Here is an 18,850-nt window from a genome sequence, read left to right as displayed (position 1 = left end):
AAGAGCATTTGGTTGGATTTAAAGATTCATGTGGTGATCTATCTTTTATTACTTATATTATCTTATTTGATTTGTCAATAATAAAATATTATGATAATTTTTTATTACTAATGTTGATGTAATAAGTAACATAGGTGATAATTTGATTATCAATTTTACTTTAGATATGAAAAGATTACTAAGGTAATTTTGATTTTATTATAATTATATTATTATTTATTAATTTTTTGAAGCAAAAATAAATTTATTTTTAATTAATATAACAAATAATATAAAAAATATTTAAAAATAATTATATTTAGTAGTATTTAAATAAAATAATTTATTAGTATTATTTTTATTACTTTTAATTAAATATAATAATTATTTATACCTATCAAATCTTATCAAATATAATAATTATTTATATCTAGTAATTTTTTAAATAATATATTTGTAAAATAATTTTTTATTTTAATAATAAAATATTAATCAAATCAAACTCCTCGAAAGGAATGTGTGTAATGACTCCATTCAACCCAAACGAAATTAGTTATTTAAGGCAGGTATATTTTTTTAACAAGTCCCTGTTTAATTTTAAGATTGTAAAATAAATGTATTTGTTTTTTTGTTTACTTCATCACACATTTTCTCCCTCTAGCTTCCATGAAAAAACAATTTTGTCACCACAAATCGAAGTGTATTTTCACCTGGTATGATAATATATCAATTTATTCCCGTATTATTAAATATCAATTGAAACTCATACCAATCTGTTTTATGTATTATTTCACAACTAAAGTTTCTTATATATGTTTTGTAATTAAAATTAACAAAAAATTTCATAACTAAATGACAAATATCCTCTTAAAAAATTTTGCATAAAAATTATAAAATATTATTTAACCCTTAATATGATAAAGTATCCATTAACCTCCACATGATAAAAATATTAGTTTACCTTGTATGCTAAACTATCAAAAACCTCTTTTATATGATTAAATATTAAAAAAACTCTACTAGGTAAAATATATATATAAAAAAAGAAAATATTAAAGTAATATTATGTGTATAATTTTATATATAAATAATGATATATTATCATATAATTAAATAATTAAAAATTAAAAATAAAATAATATCTAATTATATAATAATATATTATTATATATAAAAAGTGATACACATAATTTTAATGATTAAATTAAGGGTTTTAGGATCCTTGTAAATTGGTTAATGTCGTTTAAGTCACGTTAATTTTGATATCATTTTAATTAATTTTGTTAAAAAATTATTGAATATTTATTATTACATATGGCCCTCTGTGAAGAATAAAATAATTATTTCTTCATAATAAGGAAATTGGAAAGCTTATTGGTAGCACAGTCTAAACTATATCAAGAAATAGGAGAGAAAAACAAAAAACAAGAGAATTGAGGAAACTCTTCTGTGAAATTTCCCCACCCTTTCTCTCTCTCGAGTCTTGAAGGAAGCTAAGGTCATTAGAGGAGGGAGAGCCGTTGGAGAGAGAAACGTCTTTCTCCCTCGTATTCGATTTTTACCTTCAGTTTAATTTTTCCTGCTTACTTCAATTTATCTCTGAACCTATTTTCAAGGTACGACTTTCTATTTTATTTCTTTCGATTTTGGATCAGATTTTTTTATTATTATTATCATTATTATTGTTATTATGGTTGATTTCATTTTCTTATTAATGTGTTGTTCAGTGATGGATGGAAATTTAAATGAGAACGAGTCGCTGATGGCTCGCATCCAGCAACTGGAGCATGGTACGTGCTCCTCGTTTTTATTTTTTTATTCTTGAATTGAAGTTTTGTTTCAAGAAAGTGACAGTTTCAGTGGAATGAAGCTGATGCTGTTACTTTGAATTTGCTTTACTTGATTGTAGATAACATTTAATTATTGAATTTCCTAATGGGAAACTTGGTTTTTAACCCTTTTTTATTGAAGGGAATTCTTCACTTCTTCAGTACTGGGTGTAAATCTTGCTACTGTTTCCCGGATCAGGGGTGATATTTGTAATATGTTCAACGTCAAATTGTTAGGGTTATGAATTATAATGCATTGCCATTTTGGTAACTAACTTATAAAGTGTGACTAATTCGCAATCAATGGTCAACCATGGTAAACCCCTTCAATTAAGGATCATGTTTACCTTTTATCTATATGATCTTTAGATGTTGGTTTAATGAGTAATGCCAACAAGATGCAATTTCTTAGAGTGTTATTCTTGAGTGGGGACTATTTAATTTTAAGAGAATCTTATAGAATTTTTTTTTTTAAATCTTAAGTAAAATTTCCTTGTAGCTTTTCCAATAATTGTTTTTCTAGATTAATTCTAATAGCAAATACAACTTGGAAGAACATATAGTTAATCCATCTTAAGGCTCTAAAATTTTCCAAGGGCTTTGACATAGACTAAGGGATAAAGAAGAGCAGTGCATGGGGGGAGTTTAATCCTTTTTTCCTTGGATTTTTTAAGTACAAAACATGCAACTTGTTTAAGAGTATCACTGTCTCTTTTCTTATGATTGCTAACTCCATCATTCGAGTGTACAGATTTCCTTGTGTTTCTATTTAGCCTAGGTTACTTAAAGCCATCACCTTCTGCAGTGATGAATGTCTGTCCTCGTTTATGCTTTATGGGAGCAAGTGAGCTTCTTTGTCCTTCTTGAATTCTTGTTCAAGCAAATTTGGCTAGTTGATGAGCTTGGGATGTTAGTTATTTTCAGATTTAGCATAAGCAATAGACTACAATAATTTCAAGTTGTAGGTGGAGGGAATAACGATTACTGATCTTGTTAATAGACTATGTGACTAGGTGAAATTCAATTTAGCTTAAATATATTAGCATATTCTTCTTTACTCTCTTCAAAGATTAGGCTAATTCTTTTTGCCAAATCACCTACAAGAGAGCTAGAAGAGTGCATTTCTACAAAGTTGTTACCCTCTTTACTTTACCATAAGTTGCAAGATTAGAAACAAAAGTATAAGTGCTATTAGAACTAAATAATATCTCTGTACGTATCATATGGGGAGATGCGAGAAAAGAGAGTAAATAGGGTATGCCATCTAAAGAGAGATGTGACAAGAGTAGTTAAAACTCTGGGTTGAGTGGTGAAATTGGGATTGTTTGTAAGTTTTGCTAGTATGGGTTGGGTATTAAGTGTTTCTATTCTTGTGCATTGGTCTTAATGTTAAAATATCCCTCTTATCCATGAATGTCAGGGGTTATGTCGAACTAATTTATATTATCATGTCTCTTTTCTTATGTGGTCTGTTATGTGTTTAGTATGTTATTGATCTTGATGTGTAATATGCCTCCAGACCACTTCTTAACAGTTCATATTTATATAAATTAATCCTGAAACTTTATCTTTTATGCCCTCTAATTGTGAAATGAGCACTTCCTATGTATCTACTAAATAGACTGAGTCTATGCTTGTTTTTTCAAATAGTTAAGCACCATTCTTTTGAATAAGAGCTAAACAGCTCAGTCTGTACATGGAAAATCTGTAAATTTTGGACCCTACATACTATGTGTTTCTGGTTATTGATTTGTTTCCACAGTATGTAATATATGAGCTATATTTTTTTTGCAGAGCGAGATGAATTACGCAAGGATATTGAACAGTTGTGTATGCAGCAAGCTGGACCAAGTTACCTAGTTGTGGCTACTCGAATGCATTTTCAGAGGTATAATTTTTTTTCTCTGGGAAAATCAGTTTAATTGTTGACTGTTGTAGCCTGATAGTCAGTGACTCTGAAGCAATTAAGATCTATATTATTAAAATTAATGCTCTATCAGGACAGCTGGTTTGGAGCAGGAGATTGAGAACTTGAAAAAGAAGTTAGCTGCTTGCACAAGGGATAATCTAAATCTTCAAGAGGAGCTGTCAGAGGCGTACCAAATCAAAGTGATAATTTCAACTCTCATATTTTTACTTTATTTATCTACATGAAGCTTATTGTTTGTTTTTATGTCTATAGAGCCAGTTAGCAGATCTACATGCTGCAGAGGTCACAAAGGTATCTCTCTCCATCTTTATGTGTGTTTGTGTGTGCATCTGTGCATGTATAAAGAGTTTTATAGATGGTAACATGTGCATTGTTCAGCAAACTGTCAGAAATTTATAAATGTCTTATTTTACACAAAGCTCATATAGCTATCCTTTATATGGATTTATGCTTTTCTGATGGTCAGGGTGAAGCATTGTTAAAAGGTTTTTCTTATTATCCTCCTTGAGTTGGTTTCTTCTGCGTTGATATGGATTTAACCAGTAAATTCATCTGTGAATATTTTTAGTTATTTGTTTGTGTAATCTTATTGATTTTATCATTTTCTCTGCTTTTCGTCTCAGTCTCCATATTAACTGAATGTTTTCTATGTTTCAGTGGAAAATTTTGCTATTTGATTTAATCTTGACTCAATTTTTTAACATTTTCTTCCAGAATGTTGAAGCAGAAAAGCAGCTAAAATTTTTCCAAGGTTGTGTGGCAGCTGCTTTTGCAGAGAGGGATAATTCAATAATGGAGGTTATGGCAGTCACCCTCTTTAAGTTCTTTTGTTAATATTGAGTGTTTGGTGCTGACTCTGCTGAGTAAAATGTGTTGTTTGTGCTGTCCTATTTATTATATTTCTAGAATAATATAAGGTTACTCTCTGGTTTATAACAGGCTGAGAAGGCTAAGGAGAAAGAAGAGCTTATGTCACTGAAATTTAATGAGTTCCATAAGAGGTATTTATGAGACTTAAATCTTTTTTTTTTCACTTGACATGTTTGAGGAGTGCTTGGTTCAGAATTTATTCTTTTAATTTAAGGTGGATCTTCTGGATGGTGGATTGTTGCTATTGTGTGTTGTTGTTTATGATTTTTTTATCTGTATCCATGCGAAGAGATGTGACAAATTGTCTGTGGGATTGGGATTTAAGGCTTCTTGTTGTCTGGATTAAATGATTCCTTTGATTCAGTGAGCTAAATCAAATTTAAAAATTTATTGAAATGAAGTTTGAGTGGATCATTTATTACGACATTGGATTGATAATTACTTTAATATGATTATCATGCTGCTTTGAATGTCTGCTGAAACTGAATATAGTTTATGTGGTTGATATTAACAGTGCAAATGATTTTGGTATATAGGATTTTACATTTGAATCTGTGATGAATTGGTAACACAGGTTGGAAGAGCTTAACTCAGATTATCTTCAACAGAAAAATCTTAATGCTACACTACAGGTTGATTTAGCAAAAGAAGAAGAGCTGAATGAAACTTTCAAGGAGGTAATCATCTAGGTTGGTTTTAAGAAAGAATAAATCTTCTAGCTGCCTTTTTTTAACTTACTGGAAGTCCTAATGCTTTTTGTTTGTAACTTTGATTTAAAAGGCTCAATTAGCATTGAAGTTTATGTGACCATGCTGCTAAGATTAAAATTATATCTTTGTCTGTGGTCTAACATTACCATTTTCATGCAGTATAAAATGTAACTTGTAGGACATGCATTAATACTTGTAAAAGTACAAAATTTTAAGATGCTGGGTCAATTTGACAACTTCAGATGGTTAATAGAGTATCTCACCTGTTTAAAGCAACTGAGCTGTTTATATAATTTTTAAAGATTTAGCTCAATCTGGGTACATGGTTGATCCTTTTTCAAATTGATTGTTTCCTCAACATGTGGTGTTGCAATTTAATGCAAACTCTAAGGTATAATTAAATAGTTGAAAATTTTTTTAATCTTTGGAGGTTCTTTTCTAAAAAAGTTACTTGGTTTTCTTACAACAGGTTATAAATAAGTTTTATGAGATCAGGCAGCAAGCTGTTGAGGGATTAGAGGATACAAGTTGGGATGATAAATGTGCATATTTGTTGCAGGATCCTGTGGAAATGTGGAGTTTCAATGATACTTCTACCTCTTCATACATAGTATGCTTTTATCTCTTTATTTTTGCTTTAGTATAAGATTTTCAAATGGTAAATGTACACCTCTTCTATTTGTTAGTAGATTGGTATAATATTGTGATGTATGTAATTGTGTTTTCTTGCTTGGCTGTTGGAAGTGGCGTCCATTGATCCATAAAATTGTTTAAGGGTTTACATCTTAACTTGATTTATAAGCCAATGAGAGGAATATTGAAGTTTACATATTTAAAGTATTAGTAAGCAGCCTTAGACATATATGTCAACTACTTTTTGTTATATTTCCGAACCTTATTTCCATGTTTTGCAACTGGATTTTTTATATGCAAGTTCTCTTTGGCCCCATACAAGTGGTTAATTGTTGTATAGTTGTAACATATCAGAAATAACTTCTGTTTTGAATTTCATGGGTTACTCTTAAATCTAGTCTTTTGCCTTTTAATAGCAAGGCTTGGTTTACTTCACTTGAATATCTTAGTTTCATAGATGAGTGGAACTTGTGGAGATTCTAGATGTTGAGTTTTAGATTGTTACAAAATAAGGAATGTTGCATATTGAGGAGTTATTAAGAGGTCAAGCTTGGTTATTGCTCCCATGAGGTCGGGGATCTGATTCCTCAATTTACTTGGCTAAAAACTGCAAGGTTCATGTTTTCAGAAGTGTAATTCAAACCTCAATCTGCTAAGTGGAAAATGGGTTCAAGGGATAACAAAACTGTTTTATAAAGAAAAAGAAGCTGTATACTGAAAGCTGTGATATATCATTGGAAAGATAATTTAATGGTTCAACAATTTTTTCTCATTTTCTTGCAAAGTATATCAGAATTCATTTTAACTTGAAGGTGAATTTGAATAAAGATGAAATAAGCATATCAGGAGATAGCTCATTGCACTGTGGAAAAGTGGCATGAAATAGCCAAAAGCATTGACATGCACCAGATAGTGCTTCAACTATGTCATGGCTTTGCTTCAGATGATCAGAGTCAATGATTTTGTTTTCCATAGTTAATGTTGAAACCCGTGGAATTAGTACTTTGACCTGAAATTTGGCTTGATTTGTTTCTTGACTACTATATGACAATCATTCATTTTTTTAGAGGCTGATTCTCTACTCGTGTGTGGTGCTGCCTTCTTATGATATAAAGTAGCAATGCTAGATCTGGTGCACAGAAGTGACTTCATTTGCCTAATCTTTTTGTGGAACTGGGGAGTTGAACAACCTTTTCTGCTTGTCTTTGTTGCCACAATAAATATGATGATATTCTTGAATACTTTTCTAATTCTAACTCTTGAAAAGTGAAATTGCTGTTCAATTGAGATTCTTGTTGTCTACGTGCAACTTTAATAACTTTGCCTCAGACAGAGTGCATTGGAAGATGAGGTGGAGAAGATGAAGAGATCTGTAGAGAATCTTCAAAGTAAATTACGCATGGTATTTATTTTGTCTTGGTCCACATTTGCCTTAACTCTTTTGTAAATTGAATATTCTCTTACCTCCTGGCTGCAAATGTATTTTGTTTCTTTATATAGGGTCTGGAAATTGAAAACCATCTAAAGAAGAGTGTTCGTGAATTGGAAAAGAAGATAGTGAGAACTTCTTGTCTTATAATATTTAATTATGTGATTCCAAGCCTCTTTTGCTTATTCTTTTTAATTTTGTTGGCTTATATGCAGTTCCATTCATACAAATTCCTTATCAATGGGATTGTAGAATTACGCCACTTCCATTCTCAGCTTAGAGTTGACGTTACGAATTTGCTTGATGAGGGAAAATCCCATATTAAATCAATGGCTGATGTGATCCAAGAAACTATGCAGCAGTTTGATGTGGGCAGAGGACAGAATATTGGGACTGATCTGAGAAATGAAAAATTAGAGGAATATGAGTGTCGAGATGTACATATAAGTACTGATGCTAATACCAGTTTAGTATCTAAGGTTTGTACAGTAGTCCCCTTCAGTTGCAAACCTCATAGTTTTGTTTGCTCTTACGTGTCAAGATGTACATATAATAGTTTGCACGGTAGTCCCCTCCACTTGCAAACTTCATAGTTTTGTTCACTCTTTTGTGTCAAGATGTGCATATAATAAACATTTATTTTACTTTGAGGGTTGTTGTTTATTTAGCTGAACTAATTGCAAGGAGGAAGATGATTCTTTGGAATTATAAACTGAATATATATGTTTGTCGGTCCACTTCTTTCATCTACAGTTCTAAATTCCATTTTTTCTTATTCTCTTATCTGTTACAGAGGAATAGCCCTGGTTTATCTAATGTTGTAGCTGAAAGAAAGCCTGATACCTCTGAAACCCTTGCACTGGCTTTGCAAGAGAAGGTTCTGTGTATTTTATATTTATCCCCTCTACTACTAATTAGTTTTATATTAACCGTTTGTCTATTTTTCTTGAGGCTACAGTTTGTGAGACCAATGCGTGCTTATACTGTTGTTACTCAAACTTTTGTTCTTTGCCAGGTTGCAGCATTATTGCTTTTGTCGCAACAGGAAGAAAGACATTTATTGGAAAAAAATGTGAATGTGGCTCTTCAGAAAAAGATTGAGGAACTTCAGCGAAACTTATTACAAGTAATTTCGTGTCTTTACTTCACATGCTTAGTTGAGATTTTACATTTGTTACTTGATGACAGATAGGAAATCATCTACTGAGAATTTCAATATTACAGTTGTATAGCAGATGACAGGAAGCACAGTTGAGTCGATATTGATTTGTTTCTTCTTTCAAAAGACAAAAAATGATGAAAGGAAGCCCATGTCTAATCATATCCTGTACTTCCTTCATGCTTTATTACAATGTATAGTTTTAGTTCCTGTATTGGTGGCATTACCCAATCTTGTTCCATCGTATATATGTGAGCTAGGTGGTATTAGTCTCAACTCAATAGTAACATAAAGTCATGTAAATTAGTCCTGTCCATATATTGATCTCCTAAGTATTTCGGAGTTATTTCTTCCAATTTTTATATGAGTTTCTGTTTCATGTTTGAACTTTTTGAAATTTAAAAAAATTGTGTATTTGAAAAGTGCCTGATCTAAAATTGGTAAGATCATGAATTTTGCAGCAATAATGCTTTTCTGTGACTGTTAATGGTAACTATTATTGTAGGATCTGTTTGTTGTATGTGGTGCTTGCTGAACAGTTGTGAAATTGTCTAAGGGAATTTTTATTTTTTGTTTGTACATTACTAATATTTCTAAATTATAACAAATACTTTGAAACTTGTACCTGAAAAAGGTTAGCAGTAGAGTATATTATAGAATGTGTAAATATTCCTTGGTTTAGGAAAATTATGTTGCATTTAAAAGCTTTCTTTTTGGGTCTAGACTTTTGGCTTCTCTTGTGATTGATATGCTTTTATAATCTTGAATAAATTTGTGCCCTTAACTGAAAGTTGCATTCCTTGTTGCTTTTGTTGGATAATGATGTTATTTGATGAAACTGAACTCAATTTTAATAGCCTTGTCACTGCAAAGCTTATTGATTGGGTTGAATCCTTCAATGGTTCAGGTTACCAATGAAAAGGTAAAAGCTCTCATGGAGATGGCACAGTTAAAGCAGGAACTCCATCTGCTACAAGAGTATGATTTTTTTTTTGGCAGAAATATTAGTTCTGTTACTGTTAATGTGCTGTGACTTTCAAGTAAGAATTAAATATGTGAATAACTGTGTGTCCTTTTCTTGTGAAATCCAAAATTATGTATCTTTATCGCTTATTATTAAGTTGATGATATTAATCACTGTGAGGTTTCGGAAATAGCAAAAATCCCCCTATTGTTGATGAACTGTTTGAGCCATTAAAATTTAAATTATTACGAGTTAGTGGATATGACCAAATTGCCCCTCTAAGATAATGATGTTATTTGATTAAACTTTTTTGAATTTTGGGATTGTATTCATTCATCTTAGAAATGGACATATTTGAACTTTGAATTGCAAATGATTTAGGAAATCAACGGAACTTCATGTTGTAATTTTTGTGGATGCTTAATTATTAGTTGCTTAAAGTGCTACTCAAACATAAGTGCCAAGAAAAACTAAATTTGGTTCATATTAATATTTTCATTGTGCATTGATTTCTTTGTTTGTGCTGCCAGTGAATAGTGCCAGGAGGAATTGGAACCAACTGGGTGGATTTCAAGTAAAAACTTGTCCTAGTTGGTTCTGGTTCCAATTCCTAAATCCTTGGAATTGGCCAGTTCCGGTTTTTGAGTCTGTCTTGTTTTCATAACATGATACGTGGACCCATTCCCCTCTAGTTGTTATGGTGTATATATGTGGTTGTGCACCCTTATCCTTTGAGCTACTTTTTGGGAGGAAGTACTGATCATGTCCATATATCATGGTACCTTAACTATGAGTTTGCAAGCAATGATGGGTTTGGACCTCAGGCCTCAGTGTATGTGTGAGGGAGGGTATTAAATGTTGAATTTATTCCATGTCACCAAGTTGCTGGGCTGATCTGGTATATCGTTGGAAACCCCTCTCCCTTGATTTAGCTTTTGGGTCTGAGTTCAACCCAAGCCCATTTATCACAGTGGAATCAATTTTGGAATTTCTTTTGTGTTCATCCATAACAAAGCTGAATGCTGAATGTTTTTATAGCAGCTTGTGGTTGGAATATCCCTTGTCTTCTCAGTTTACATGCAGATTGTCATGCCCTATTTTAAGATGTTTCATTGGTCTATACTATTATAGCTTAATTAGGTTAGGATTCCTTCTTTGCAAAACCAGCAAAAGAGGCTTTATGGCTTTTTAATTATTTATTCAATTAAGTAGCATGTGGAGGTAATCGTGTGGCTTGTAATCTTAGTCATTCCTTGTGATGGTGCTTTGCTGGTTTTTCTTTGATAAAGCAAGCACATTGAAATGAATGGTACTGCTTACCACTTTTTCGAGAGTAAGACAAACCAGTTAGATAACTAGTATTTCATGTGTTTGTCCTAAATTAATTATTTTCAAGTACTCGAGTCTTGACTGATTGTTTCTTTTGTACCCTCATCTTTGGATGATTGATTTAGATGTTTCACTGTGCTATGATGTATATTGTTGTAATATATCTGTAGTACCTATAACCTTTTGCTTACTGGAAAAATCTATCCATCTTCAACTGATACTTGGTTTCAATTCTGATGATTTAACAGAAGTACCTCTGATTATGTTGTGTAGGAAAATCAGTAATGGAATGAAAGAAGGAAAACATTGGGCTGAAATGGGGGAAAATAGACTTGTTACCCCTGAAAGAGATGGAAGGTTAAGGAATTTGTTGAAGAAAACATATCTAAGACGTTGGATTGGTGCACAAGATTTCAGTGGACAGGACACTCAAACTCACCTAAATAATGCAGGTGACATGACTGCCAGAAGGTCCAGTAGTATGGATTTTGCCAGGTTGGTGATTGCTTTCTGATACTTTCTTCAAATTGCGGGATATGGCTATGTGGTTCACATTCATGCATAGGATGCCCCCTTTGTTTTTTATACTGATCTTTAGATCAAATTCACATGAAAATGATTTGTGCCTTATCTCCTCTTATTTCTTGTATATTATTGTTTCTTATATATATTTTTTTTTCAGAATGAGGATTGAAAATGCAACCCTTAAGGAGAGCATGGAAAGTATGGAGCATCTGACCTCTTCAATTCATAGACTTCGTGTCTCACTTTCCAAGGTAGTTTTAGTGCTTTGATATCATAGTTCATTTTCTCCAATAGATAGGATGTGCATTTTTCCTTTTTGCTTGGGCATGAGACTAGGGATCCAACAGTTTTTTAAATGTTTGGTTAGATATGTTGATCCATCTGAATAGTCATATTTTTATTTTGTGGTGCTGCATTTTTCCCACTTCGCTTGGAATCTCATTTTCATTTTGGATGGGAAGAGTTATGCTGTGTTAGCATTATTTTCCGTGTTGCTCTTTTAATCCATAATTTTTCTTTTTAAGAAATGAAATGTATATAGCTGTAATGTTCTTGGCAGGTCAAAGAATCAGTTACTTCTGAGGGCACATTTACTACTGGCATGTCTGATTCTCTTGATGAAATCATTACCGACGCAAAACTTGTAAAGACTGCCCTAGGCAGCTCCCTACCTTTAAGTTGGTCAGCTGATGCAGATGATGGATCAATTGGTGAAACTATTGGCAGTGCACTAGATATATATGTGGACTCTTGCAGTGAAAAGATAGATTCTGTTTCTGCTGCTGGATTTGAGATGGTGGAGTTAGTAATACTTGCATCTCAGATATTGAAAGACAGTGCAGCCATAAGGGGTTCGTGAAGCGAGGCTGGTTAGAAGTCGCGCTGATACAGGACTTGTCACATAGTAACTCTGGTTGTTAATTTTTGGCTCCAGTTGATGCTTGTCCTGGAAGTTATTGGTTCTTTGTATATATGTACATATCCTGTGATTTAGGACATGAAAGAAAATCTACGAGGGCAAGGAGGAAGGATATGAAAATGCAGCTGCACTCCAGGAGACAATGTCAAAATAGGCTGAGTGGAAGATGTTGCAAAATCATGTCATTGTTAATGAATGCCCTAATGATTTGAACGTGGTGTGGTTTCGGGAATGTTGGCAGAATATATAAATGGGTTTATTTGTCAGTTGCTTGTATGCTGTACAGTCATATCATGATTGGATTAATATTTATAATTGTTGCGGAAAAGCCTTAGCCAAAGCTTTAAACCTTTAGGTTTCAATATATATATTTATATATTTATTTAAATCATTTGTGGGGATCCTCTAATCTCTTCAATATGATTCAATCAAGAGGAGTAATCCTAAAGGCCAATGACTCAAGCAAATGGTCTAAAGAATTTCTTAAACAAGAAATTAAATTCAGAATTTTAGTAGATTCTGAAAGATTCGATGAATTTTGCAAAAATCTTTCATCATTTGAATTTATCCAAATGTTGGGTCAAAATCTATGCCAAAATTAATCAAAGGAGTGACATTCATCTGATCGTCTGTAAACAAAAGCAACTGAAAAATACAAAGATTTTCGAACAAAGTTAAAAAACAAAAACAATTCACATGTTTCTTATAAGATGAAAAGGCCACAAGAGATTAAGGCTGTTAAAGTTTCACATTATTTACATGATCTTTTATCACAATGTGTCAATATTTAAAAGTACTTCCTACAAAGCTGGAAATCTTGAAAGAGGTGACAAGATTTTCAAAAGATTTGTTTGTAAAACTCAATAATTTCTGTAAAAATTCAAATTTATAATAATTTTATTAGTTGTAATAATTCAAAATTTGTGTTATAAATACGTTGGAAATCTTCAAAGAGGTGACAAGATATTCAAAAGATTTGTATGTAAAAGTCAATAATTCTTACAAGAATTCAAATTTGTAATAATTTTATTAGTTGTACTAGTTCAAAATTTACGTTATAAATAGGTTGAAGTTCTCAGTTGAAAACTAAGTTATCATATTTAGCAAGTTCAATAAAATTTTTTATAATTTTTTTATTCTAAATCTTTGTGAAGATTTGGATTAACAAATAGTAAGTATTTTAATTTTCAATATTTCAATATATTTTAATTGTATAAATTGCATCCATTGTTTTCAAAATTATAATTAAATTTTAGTTGATCCATATTTTATATCAATCATATTTTCATCCATACTTGATTTTCTACTATGCTGAAATGGTTCTTGTCACTTGTGTGCGTGTATAACTACATCAATATATGTGCATGTCACTCGCTAGGTCATTTGAACTTATCTAAATGTTACTCGTTAAGTCAAAATCAATGTTAAAATTAGTTAAAGAAGTGACATTTACCTGATTGTCCTGTAAACAAAAATATAAGAGATAAGGTTAAAATATGACTTAAAAATAAAACGATTTTCAAACAAAGTTAAAAAGAAAAATTCACATGTTTTATATAAGATGAAAAGGCCGCAAGATGGGGCAAAGTTTTTAGAGATTTAAGGGTCTTTAAAGTTTTACATTATTTGCAAGATTCTCTGTCACAACGTGTCAATATTTAAAAGTGTTTCTTGTAAAGTTGAAAATTTTGAAAAAGTTGACAAGATATTCAAAATGTTCGTCTGCAAAGCTCAATAATTCTTATAAAATTCAAATTTATAATAATTTTATTTGTTATAATAGTTCAAGTTTTTGTTATAAATACGCCAAAAATCTTTAAAGAGGTGACAAAATATTTAAAACATTTGTCTATAAAGCTCAATAATTTATGTAAGAATTCAAATTTGTAATAATTTTATCATTTGACAAATTCAATAAAATTCTTTACAGTTTTTTCATTTTAGATCTTTTGAAGATTTGGATGAGCAAATAGGAAGTATTTCGATTTTCAATATTTCAATATATTTTAGTTGTATAAATTGCATTAATCTTTTTTCAAAATTATAATTAAATTTTAGTTGATCCATATTTTATATCAATCATATTTTCATCCATACTTGATTTTCTATCATGCCGAAATGATTCTTCTCACCTATGTGTGTGTGCGTGTGTGTGTAATTTTGCAAGCAACTTATTTGGATTCAAACTTAATTGAATTTGAGTTCGCCTAAGTTCAAGCTCGAGTTTGTCGAATTTGTCTCAAAGGCGTTGAAGCTCAACTCATTTGAGAGAAGTTGAACTCAAACTAAGTTTTGAGTTCAGTTTGGTACTTCGATTAAGCAAAAAATGACTAAAACGATATCGTTTGATACATACTTATCAAAATAACGTTATTTTAATCGATTCATATCAAAATTTTTTAAATTCACGAGTTTGATGAATCAAATATTCTTTGATAAATATTGTTTGATACATATTTATCAAAATAACGTTATTTTAATTGATTCATATTGAAATCTTTTAGATTCACAAACTTGATAAATCGAGCATTCTTAAAACTCAAATTCAAACTTGAACTAGTTTGAGCTAAGCTAGTTACCCCATTTCAGACCAGCTTTTATCAGATTAATGGTCTGTTGAAATCATGTTATTTTTTGGACAAAGGGTCCATGTTTTAGCCAACATGAACATCTTGTGTTTCTATCAAGTTTGTAAGCTTGTAGCATTCCATTTACATTCAACTTTTTGGACGAAGGACCCCATAATTATGAGGTTTCATATCATTGAAATTAATAAATTTAAAATAGAATTCACGGACCATATGCATTCAGTTTAACGCCAAAATAGCAATAGAAATTTTTATTCTTGTTTTGGATTTGTTATAACATGAACAATATTATATGTATTTATTTTGAATATATTTTTATATGTATTATCATATGATTAAATGTTATTTTATCTTTAATTCAAAATCACGTAATTATATAATGACATATATCTAGTGTATACCTATTTACATATTTAAAATGAGTATGCATAATTTAATTTTCTTAATAGATTCTGTGGTGTCATATTTGTATTCATAAATTTGGATCACTAATTTGTGATAATACATAAAAATTCAAGCAAATTCTTCAACAAATTGTGGTAAATCTTATTATACTCACTCAACCTCGCTTAGAAATCTCAACAACCCATCCATCACTGCCCACAAATCATGGCAAGTGAAAAAAAAATTAAAAAGCCATCCATACAAGAAAATTCATTTGATTAAGTAGCAATTTCCACAGAAGCTTGTTTGTCGGTTGTGGGACTCTTGTCATGATCAGCCTCAAGCTGGCTGTAGTTTCCTTTCTCCTTGAAGAGCTGAATGTGGTGATGCTTGCAGTAGAGTTTTCCCTCGTGGGCTATGTAGTTTGATGGGCTAATTGTGCACCCTCCATGGCTGCATTTGAAGCAGCCCCTGTGGTATGCAGTTCCATTCACAGAGATCTACCACAACATTCATTACATACAACATTACTCAATTTTAAACATAAATTTATACATTCTTCTTTCTCCATAAGATTTTAATAGAAAACAACTAGTTTCCTTTCTTCTGTTACCTTCTCAGTCGGATAAACAGTTTTGTTGCAGCCAACACATTTGTCTCTGGTACCAGCAAACATGTTGGAGACTTTCTGCGCATTCTGTTAGAAGAAATGAAGAGTGAGTTACAAGGAAAAGCATGGATTGAATTCTAAAGGCTTCATATTATATTGTTTTCAACAAAGTACCTCTTTGTGCTCAGCAGGCTTTTCAGGTTTCAAGATTTTTGGTGTTCCTGGAAAAAGACAAGCAGATTGTCAAATCAGATCAACTCAACTGGAGATTGCAAGACTGGTTATTATTATTACCTTCAAAACTCTTCTCCAGACTGCCAGTTCTCTTGAAGATTTGATCAAAGTGAGGCCTGCAATACAGCACTCCGTCAAAAGAATTGTAGTTGCTCAGCTGCAAATTAACAAAAACATTTTTTAGATTCATAAGAAAATAATACACAATGTACATATTAGCAGAAATGTTAAGACAAAAATGAAGGATCCCAATTGGAATGGAGCTTTCAACAATCAAATATCATCAGTTTACCATTTTTATTTTTTCATGTAAAATTGCTACATATGTTTTTGATCTGTTGGTTGCTTCTCAAGAATAAGTGGGTGTTTTTTTTTTTTTTCTGAATTTCTTCTTGAATTGATCCCAGATTCCATATACCAAAAGGAAAGAAAGAGAATACAGGGATTACCTTGAGAGTGCGATTGCAATGGTGGCACCTGAAACAACCCTTGTGGAAGACTCTGTTATCAGCAGTTAACTTATCAACAATATACAGAGTCTTGTTACAGGCCATGCATTTCTGTTGAGTTCCTGCAAATGTAGCCATGGCCAGATCTCTACTTTCTCCTTGTGTATGATTATAAAAAAGATTTATGGAGAAGAGGAAAGGGTTGTTGGTAGATGGTTGATTATTGATGAATAAAAATAAAAAGAGAAATATGGGGATTTTATGAGAGCAATGAATTGCCAAAAACAGATTTATAGATGATTGAAGGCATGGCCTGGCTACTTAGTCATCATTTTGTCCGAATTTAAAGCAACTCCAATGGTATTTTTTTCTATTTCTTTTCACTGCTCTTCTTTTTTTAAAGTTTCTTATTACTTTCCAGTTCACATAATCTTATTTTTCTTCTATGCTGTCTTAAATATTTGTTGTAAATATACCATTTTCAAGATTATTTCAGTTAATAAAAGCAGTAAAAAAAGGAAAATTGTTTGCCCCGTAAAGTAGGCAGCTCTTTTAGGGTAATTGAAGGTAAAAAGAAGGCCAAACGACTATTTCCCACCCAAGGTTTAGCGTTTTCTCAAATGTACCCCCTTTAACTATGGAAACACCAAACACCCACCCATGGCCAGTTAGATTTAACCAAACCCTAACGCCTAGAAATTTTGTCTCCTTTTGCCCCCCTAAACTTTAAAAGCTAAAATTTTCCCCCAGCCTAAGTTTTAAAAAATCGCAATTTCACCCTAGGGTTTGGTTTTGAAATCTCCGGCGACCGTTCCGGCTCCGTTGCCGACGGTCTCTCCCTCCCGAAGCAGCCTCTCCTTCCGGCGAATGCTTTCCTCCCATTTGGAGGCTCGATCGGCGTCGGAAACGGGAAGAGGGACGAAGAACTTCGTCGGGGAAGACGAAGTTCTTCGTCTCCCCAGACGAAGACGAAGCCGTCGTCTTCGTCTGGGAAGACGATCGTCGTCCCAGTGGGAGGACGATCGTCTTCCCAGACGAAGACGACGGCTTCGTCTTCGTCTGGGGAGACGAAGAACTTCGTCTTCCCCGACGAAGTTCTTCGTCCCTCTTCCCGTTTCCGACGTCGATCGAGCCTCCAAATGGGAGGAAAGCATTCGCCGGAAGGAGAGGCTGCTTCGGGAGGGAGAGACCGTCGGCAACGGAGCCGGAACGGTCGCCGGAGATTTCAAAACCAAACCTTAGGGTGAAACTGTGATTTTTTAAAACTTAGGCTGGAGAAAAATTTTAGTTTTTAAAGTTTAGGGGGGCAAAATTAGATTCTATTTTAGTTTATTTTTAATATTATAGCAAAAATGACGATTTTACCCCTATCACCGTTAGGATTTAGTTAAATCTAACCGGTCATGGGTGGGTGTTTGGTGTTTCCATAGTTAAAGGGGGTACATTTGAGAAAACGCTAAACCTTGGGTGGGAAATAGTCGTTTGGCCTAAAAAGAATTATAGGAAAAGTTAATTGGGAATTTTCTTTTTTTTTGAAATAATAATATATAACATTAGTCCCCTAAGGTTTGATAAAATAAAAGGTTTCTCCTGAGGTTTTGAAAATGGCAAAAATTTCCATAAAGTTTGGTTTAGGTATTACAGTATTAGAAAGATTTAGTATTACTCATCAACTCTTAACAATTTAAATTCTTACAATTTATTGATGGCTTCCTAACAGCAAAATGGTTTTTAGTTTAAGACCAATTTAAAATGGTAAAAATTGCAATTTCTCACCCAAAATTTAAGACAATGACACAATATTAGAAATTTAAATTATTATATTATCTTTAACTATTTCACTTTTCAAAAATACCTTACCATCATAAATTAGCAAAAATTACAAAAATCTCTTTAGAGGTCAATTTTCATCAACACCATCTTCTTCTTTTTTTTCTTCACCTTTACCCTCTTCTTCTTGAGTGTCCTAATCAACCCCACCACTACCATTGAGCCGCCAGCCTCTCTTCCACATCAATTGGATCAATATCAGTGTAATAGGTGCAACCATGCCCTCTTGCAATTTCTTTATCAATTACTTCCTCATCATCAATGCTCAAAACTCGCTAACGCCACTCATGTGATCTCTCTCTGGTCTATGTTGCACCTTTATTGTATCTCATCTTTTTGTTAGTGCCTTCAATGACTGGATTTTAGCGTTTTGAACATTTGTCTTCTCTTTGTTGGCTACCCTCTATCTCTATTGATTGTGGCACACTCAAAACTCATTGAAAAGCCCTTACTTGCAAACTCCTTCCACGACATAGCTC

At 32.3% G+C, this 18,850-nt stretch overlaps 2 protein-coding genes across 2 annotated transcripts; one reads left to right on the top strand and one right to left on the bottom strand.

The window, feature by feature from the left end:
* Window positions 1–1,355: 1,355 nt before the first annotated feature.
* Window positions 1,356–12,604, top strand: LOC123214225 (ciliary rootlet coiled-coil protein 2-like). Its single transcript, XM_044634008.1, has 18 exons — window positions 1,356–1,595; window positions 1,707–1,769; window positions 3,603–3,696; window positions 3,809–3,917; window positions 3,991–4,029; window positions 4,453–4,536; window positions 4,678–4,739; window positions 5,183–5,285; window positions 5,788–5,928; window positions 7,285–7,353; window positions 7,452–7,508; window positions 7,596–7,859; window positions 8,174–8,257; window positions 8,396–8,506; window positions 9,447–9,517; window positions 11,106–11,327; window positions 11,515–11,608; window positions 11,917–12,604. Exons 2-18 carry the CDS (start codon window positions 1,709–1,711, stop codon window positions 12,214–12,216), a joined length of 1,965 nt encoding a protein of 654 aa, XP_044489943.1. The 5' UTR covers window positions 1,356–1,595; window positions 1,707–1,708; the 3' UTR covers window positions 12,217–12,604.
* A 2,785-nt stretch (window positions 12,605–15,389) lies between these two features.
* On the bottom strand, window positions 15,390–16,836 carry LOC123214771 (LIM domain-containing protein WLIM1-like). Its single transcript, XM_044634750.1, has 5 exons — window positions 16,542–16,836; window positions 16,153–16,249; window positions 16,033–16,079; window positions 15,862–15,945; window positions 15,390–15,748 (listed from the first exon to the last, which is right to left on the bottom strand). Exons 1-5 carry the CDS (start codon window positions 16,677–16,679, stop codon window positions 15,527–15,529), a joined length of 588 nt encoding a protein of 195 aa, XP_044490685.1. The 5' UTR covers window positions 16,680–16,836; the 3' UTR covers window positions 15,390–15,526.
* Between the last annotated feature and the right edge of the window lie 2,014 nt (window positions 16,837–18,850).

The sequence above is a fragment of the Mangifera indica genome, chromosome 4 (genome assembly GCF_011075055.1).
Source record: "Mangifera indica cultivar Alphonso chromosome 4, CATAS_Mindica_2.1, whole genome shotgun sequence".
NCBI classification, from domain to species: Eukaryota; Viridiplantae; Streptophyta; class Magnoliopsida; order Sapindales; family Anacardiaceae; genus Mangifera; species Mangifera indica.
The sequence above is the reverse complement of the archived record's forward strand: the minus strand, read 5'-3'. Positions and strand labels throughout refer to the sequence as shown.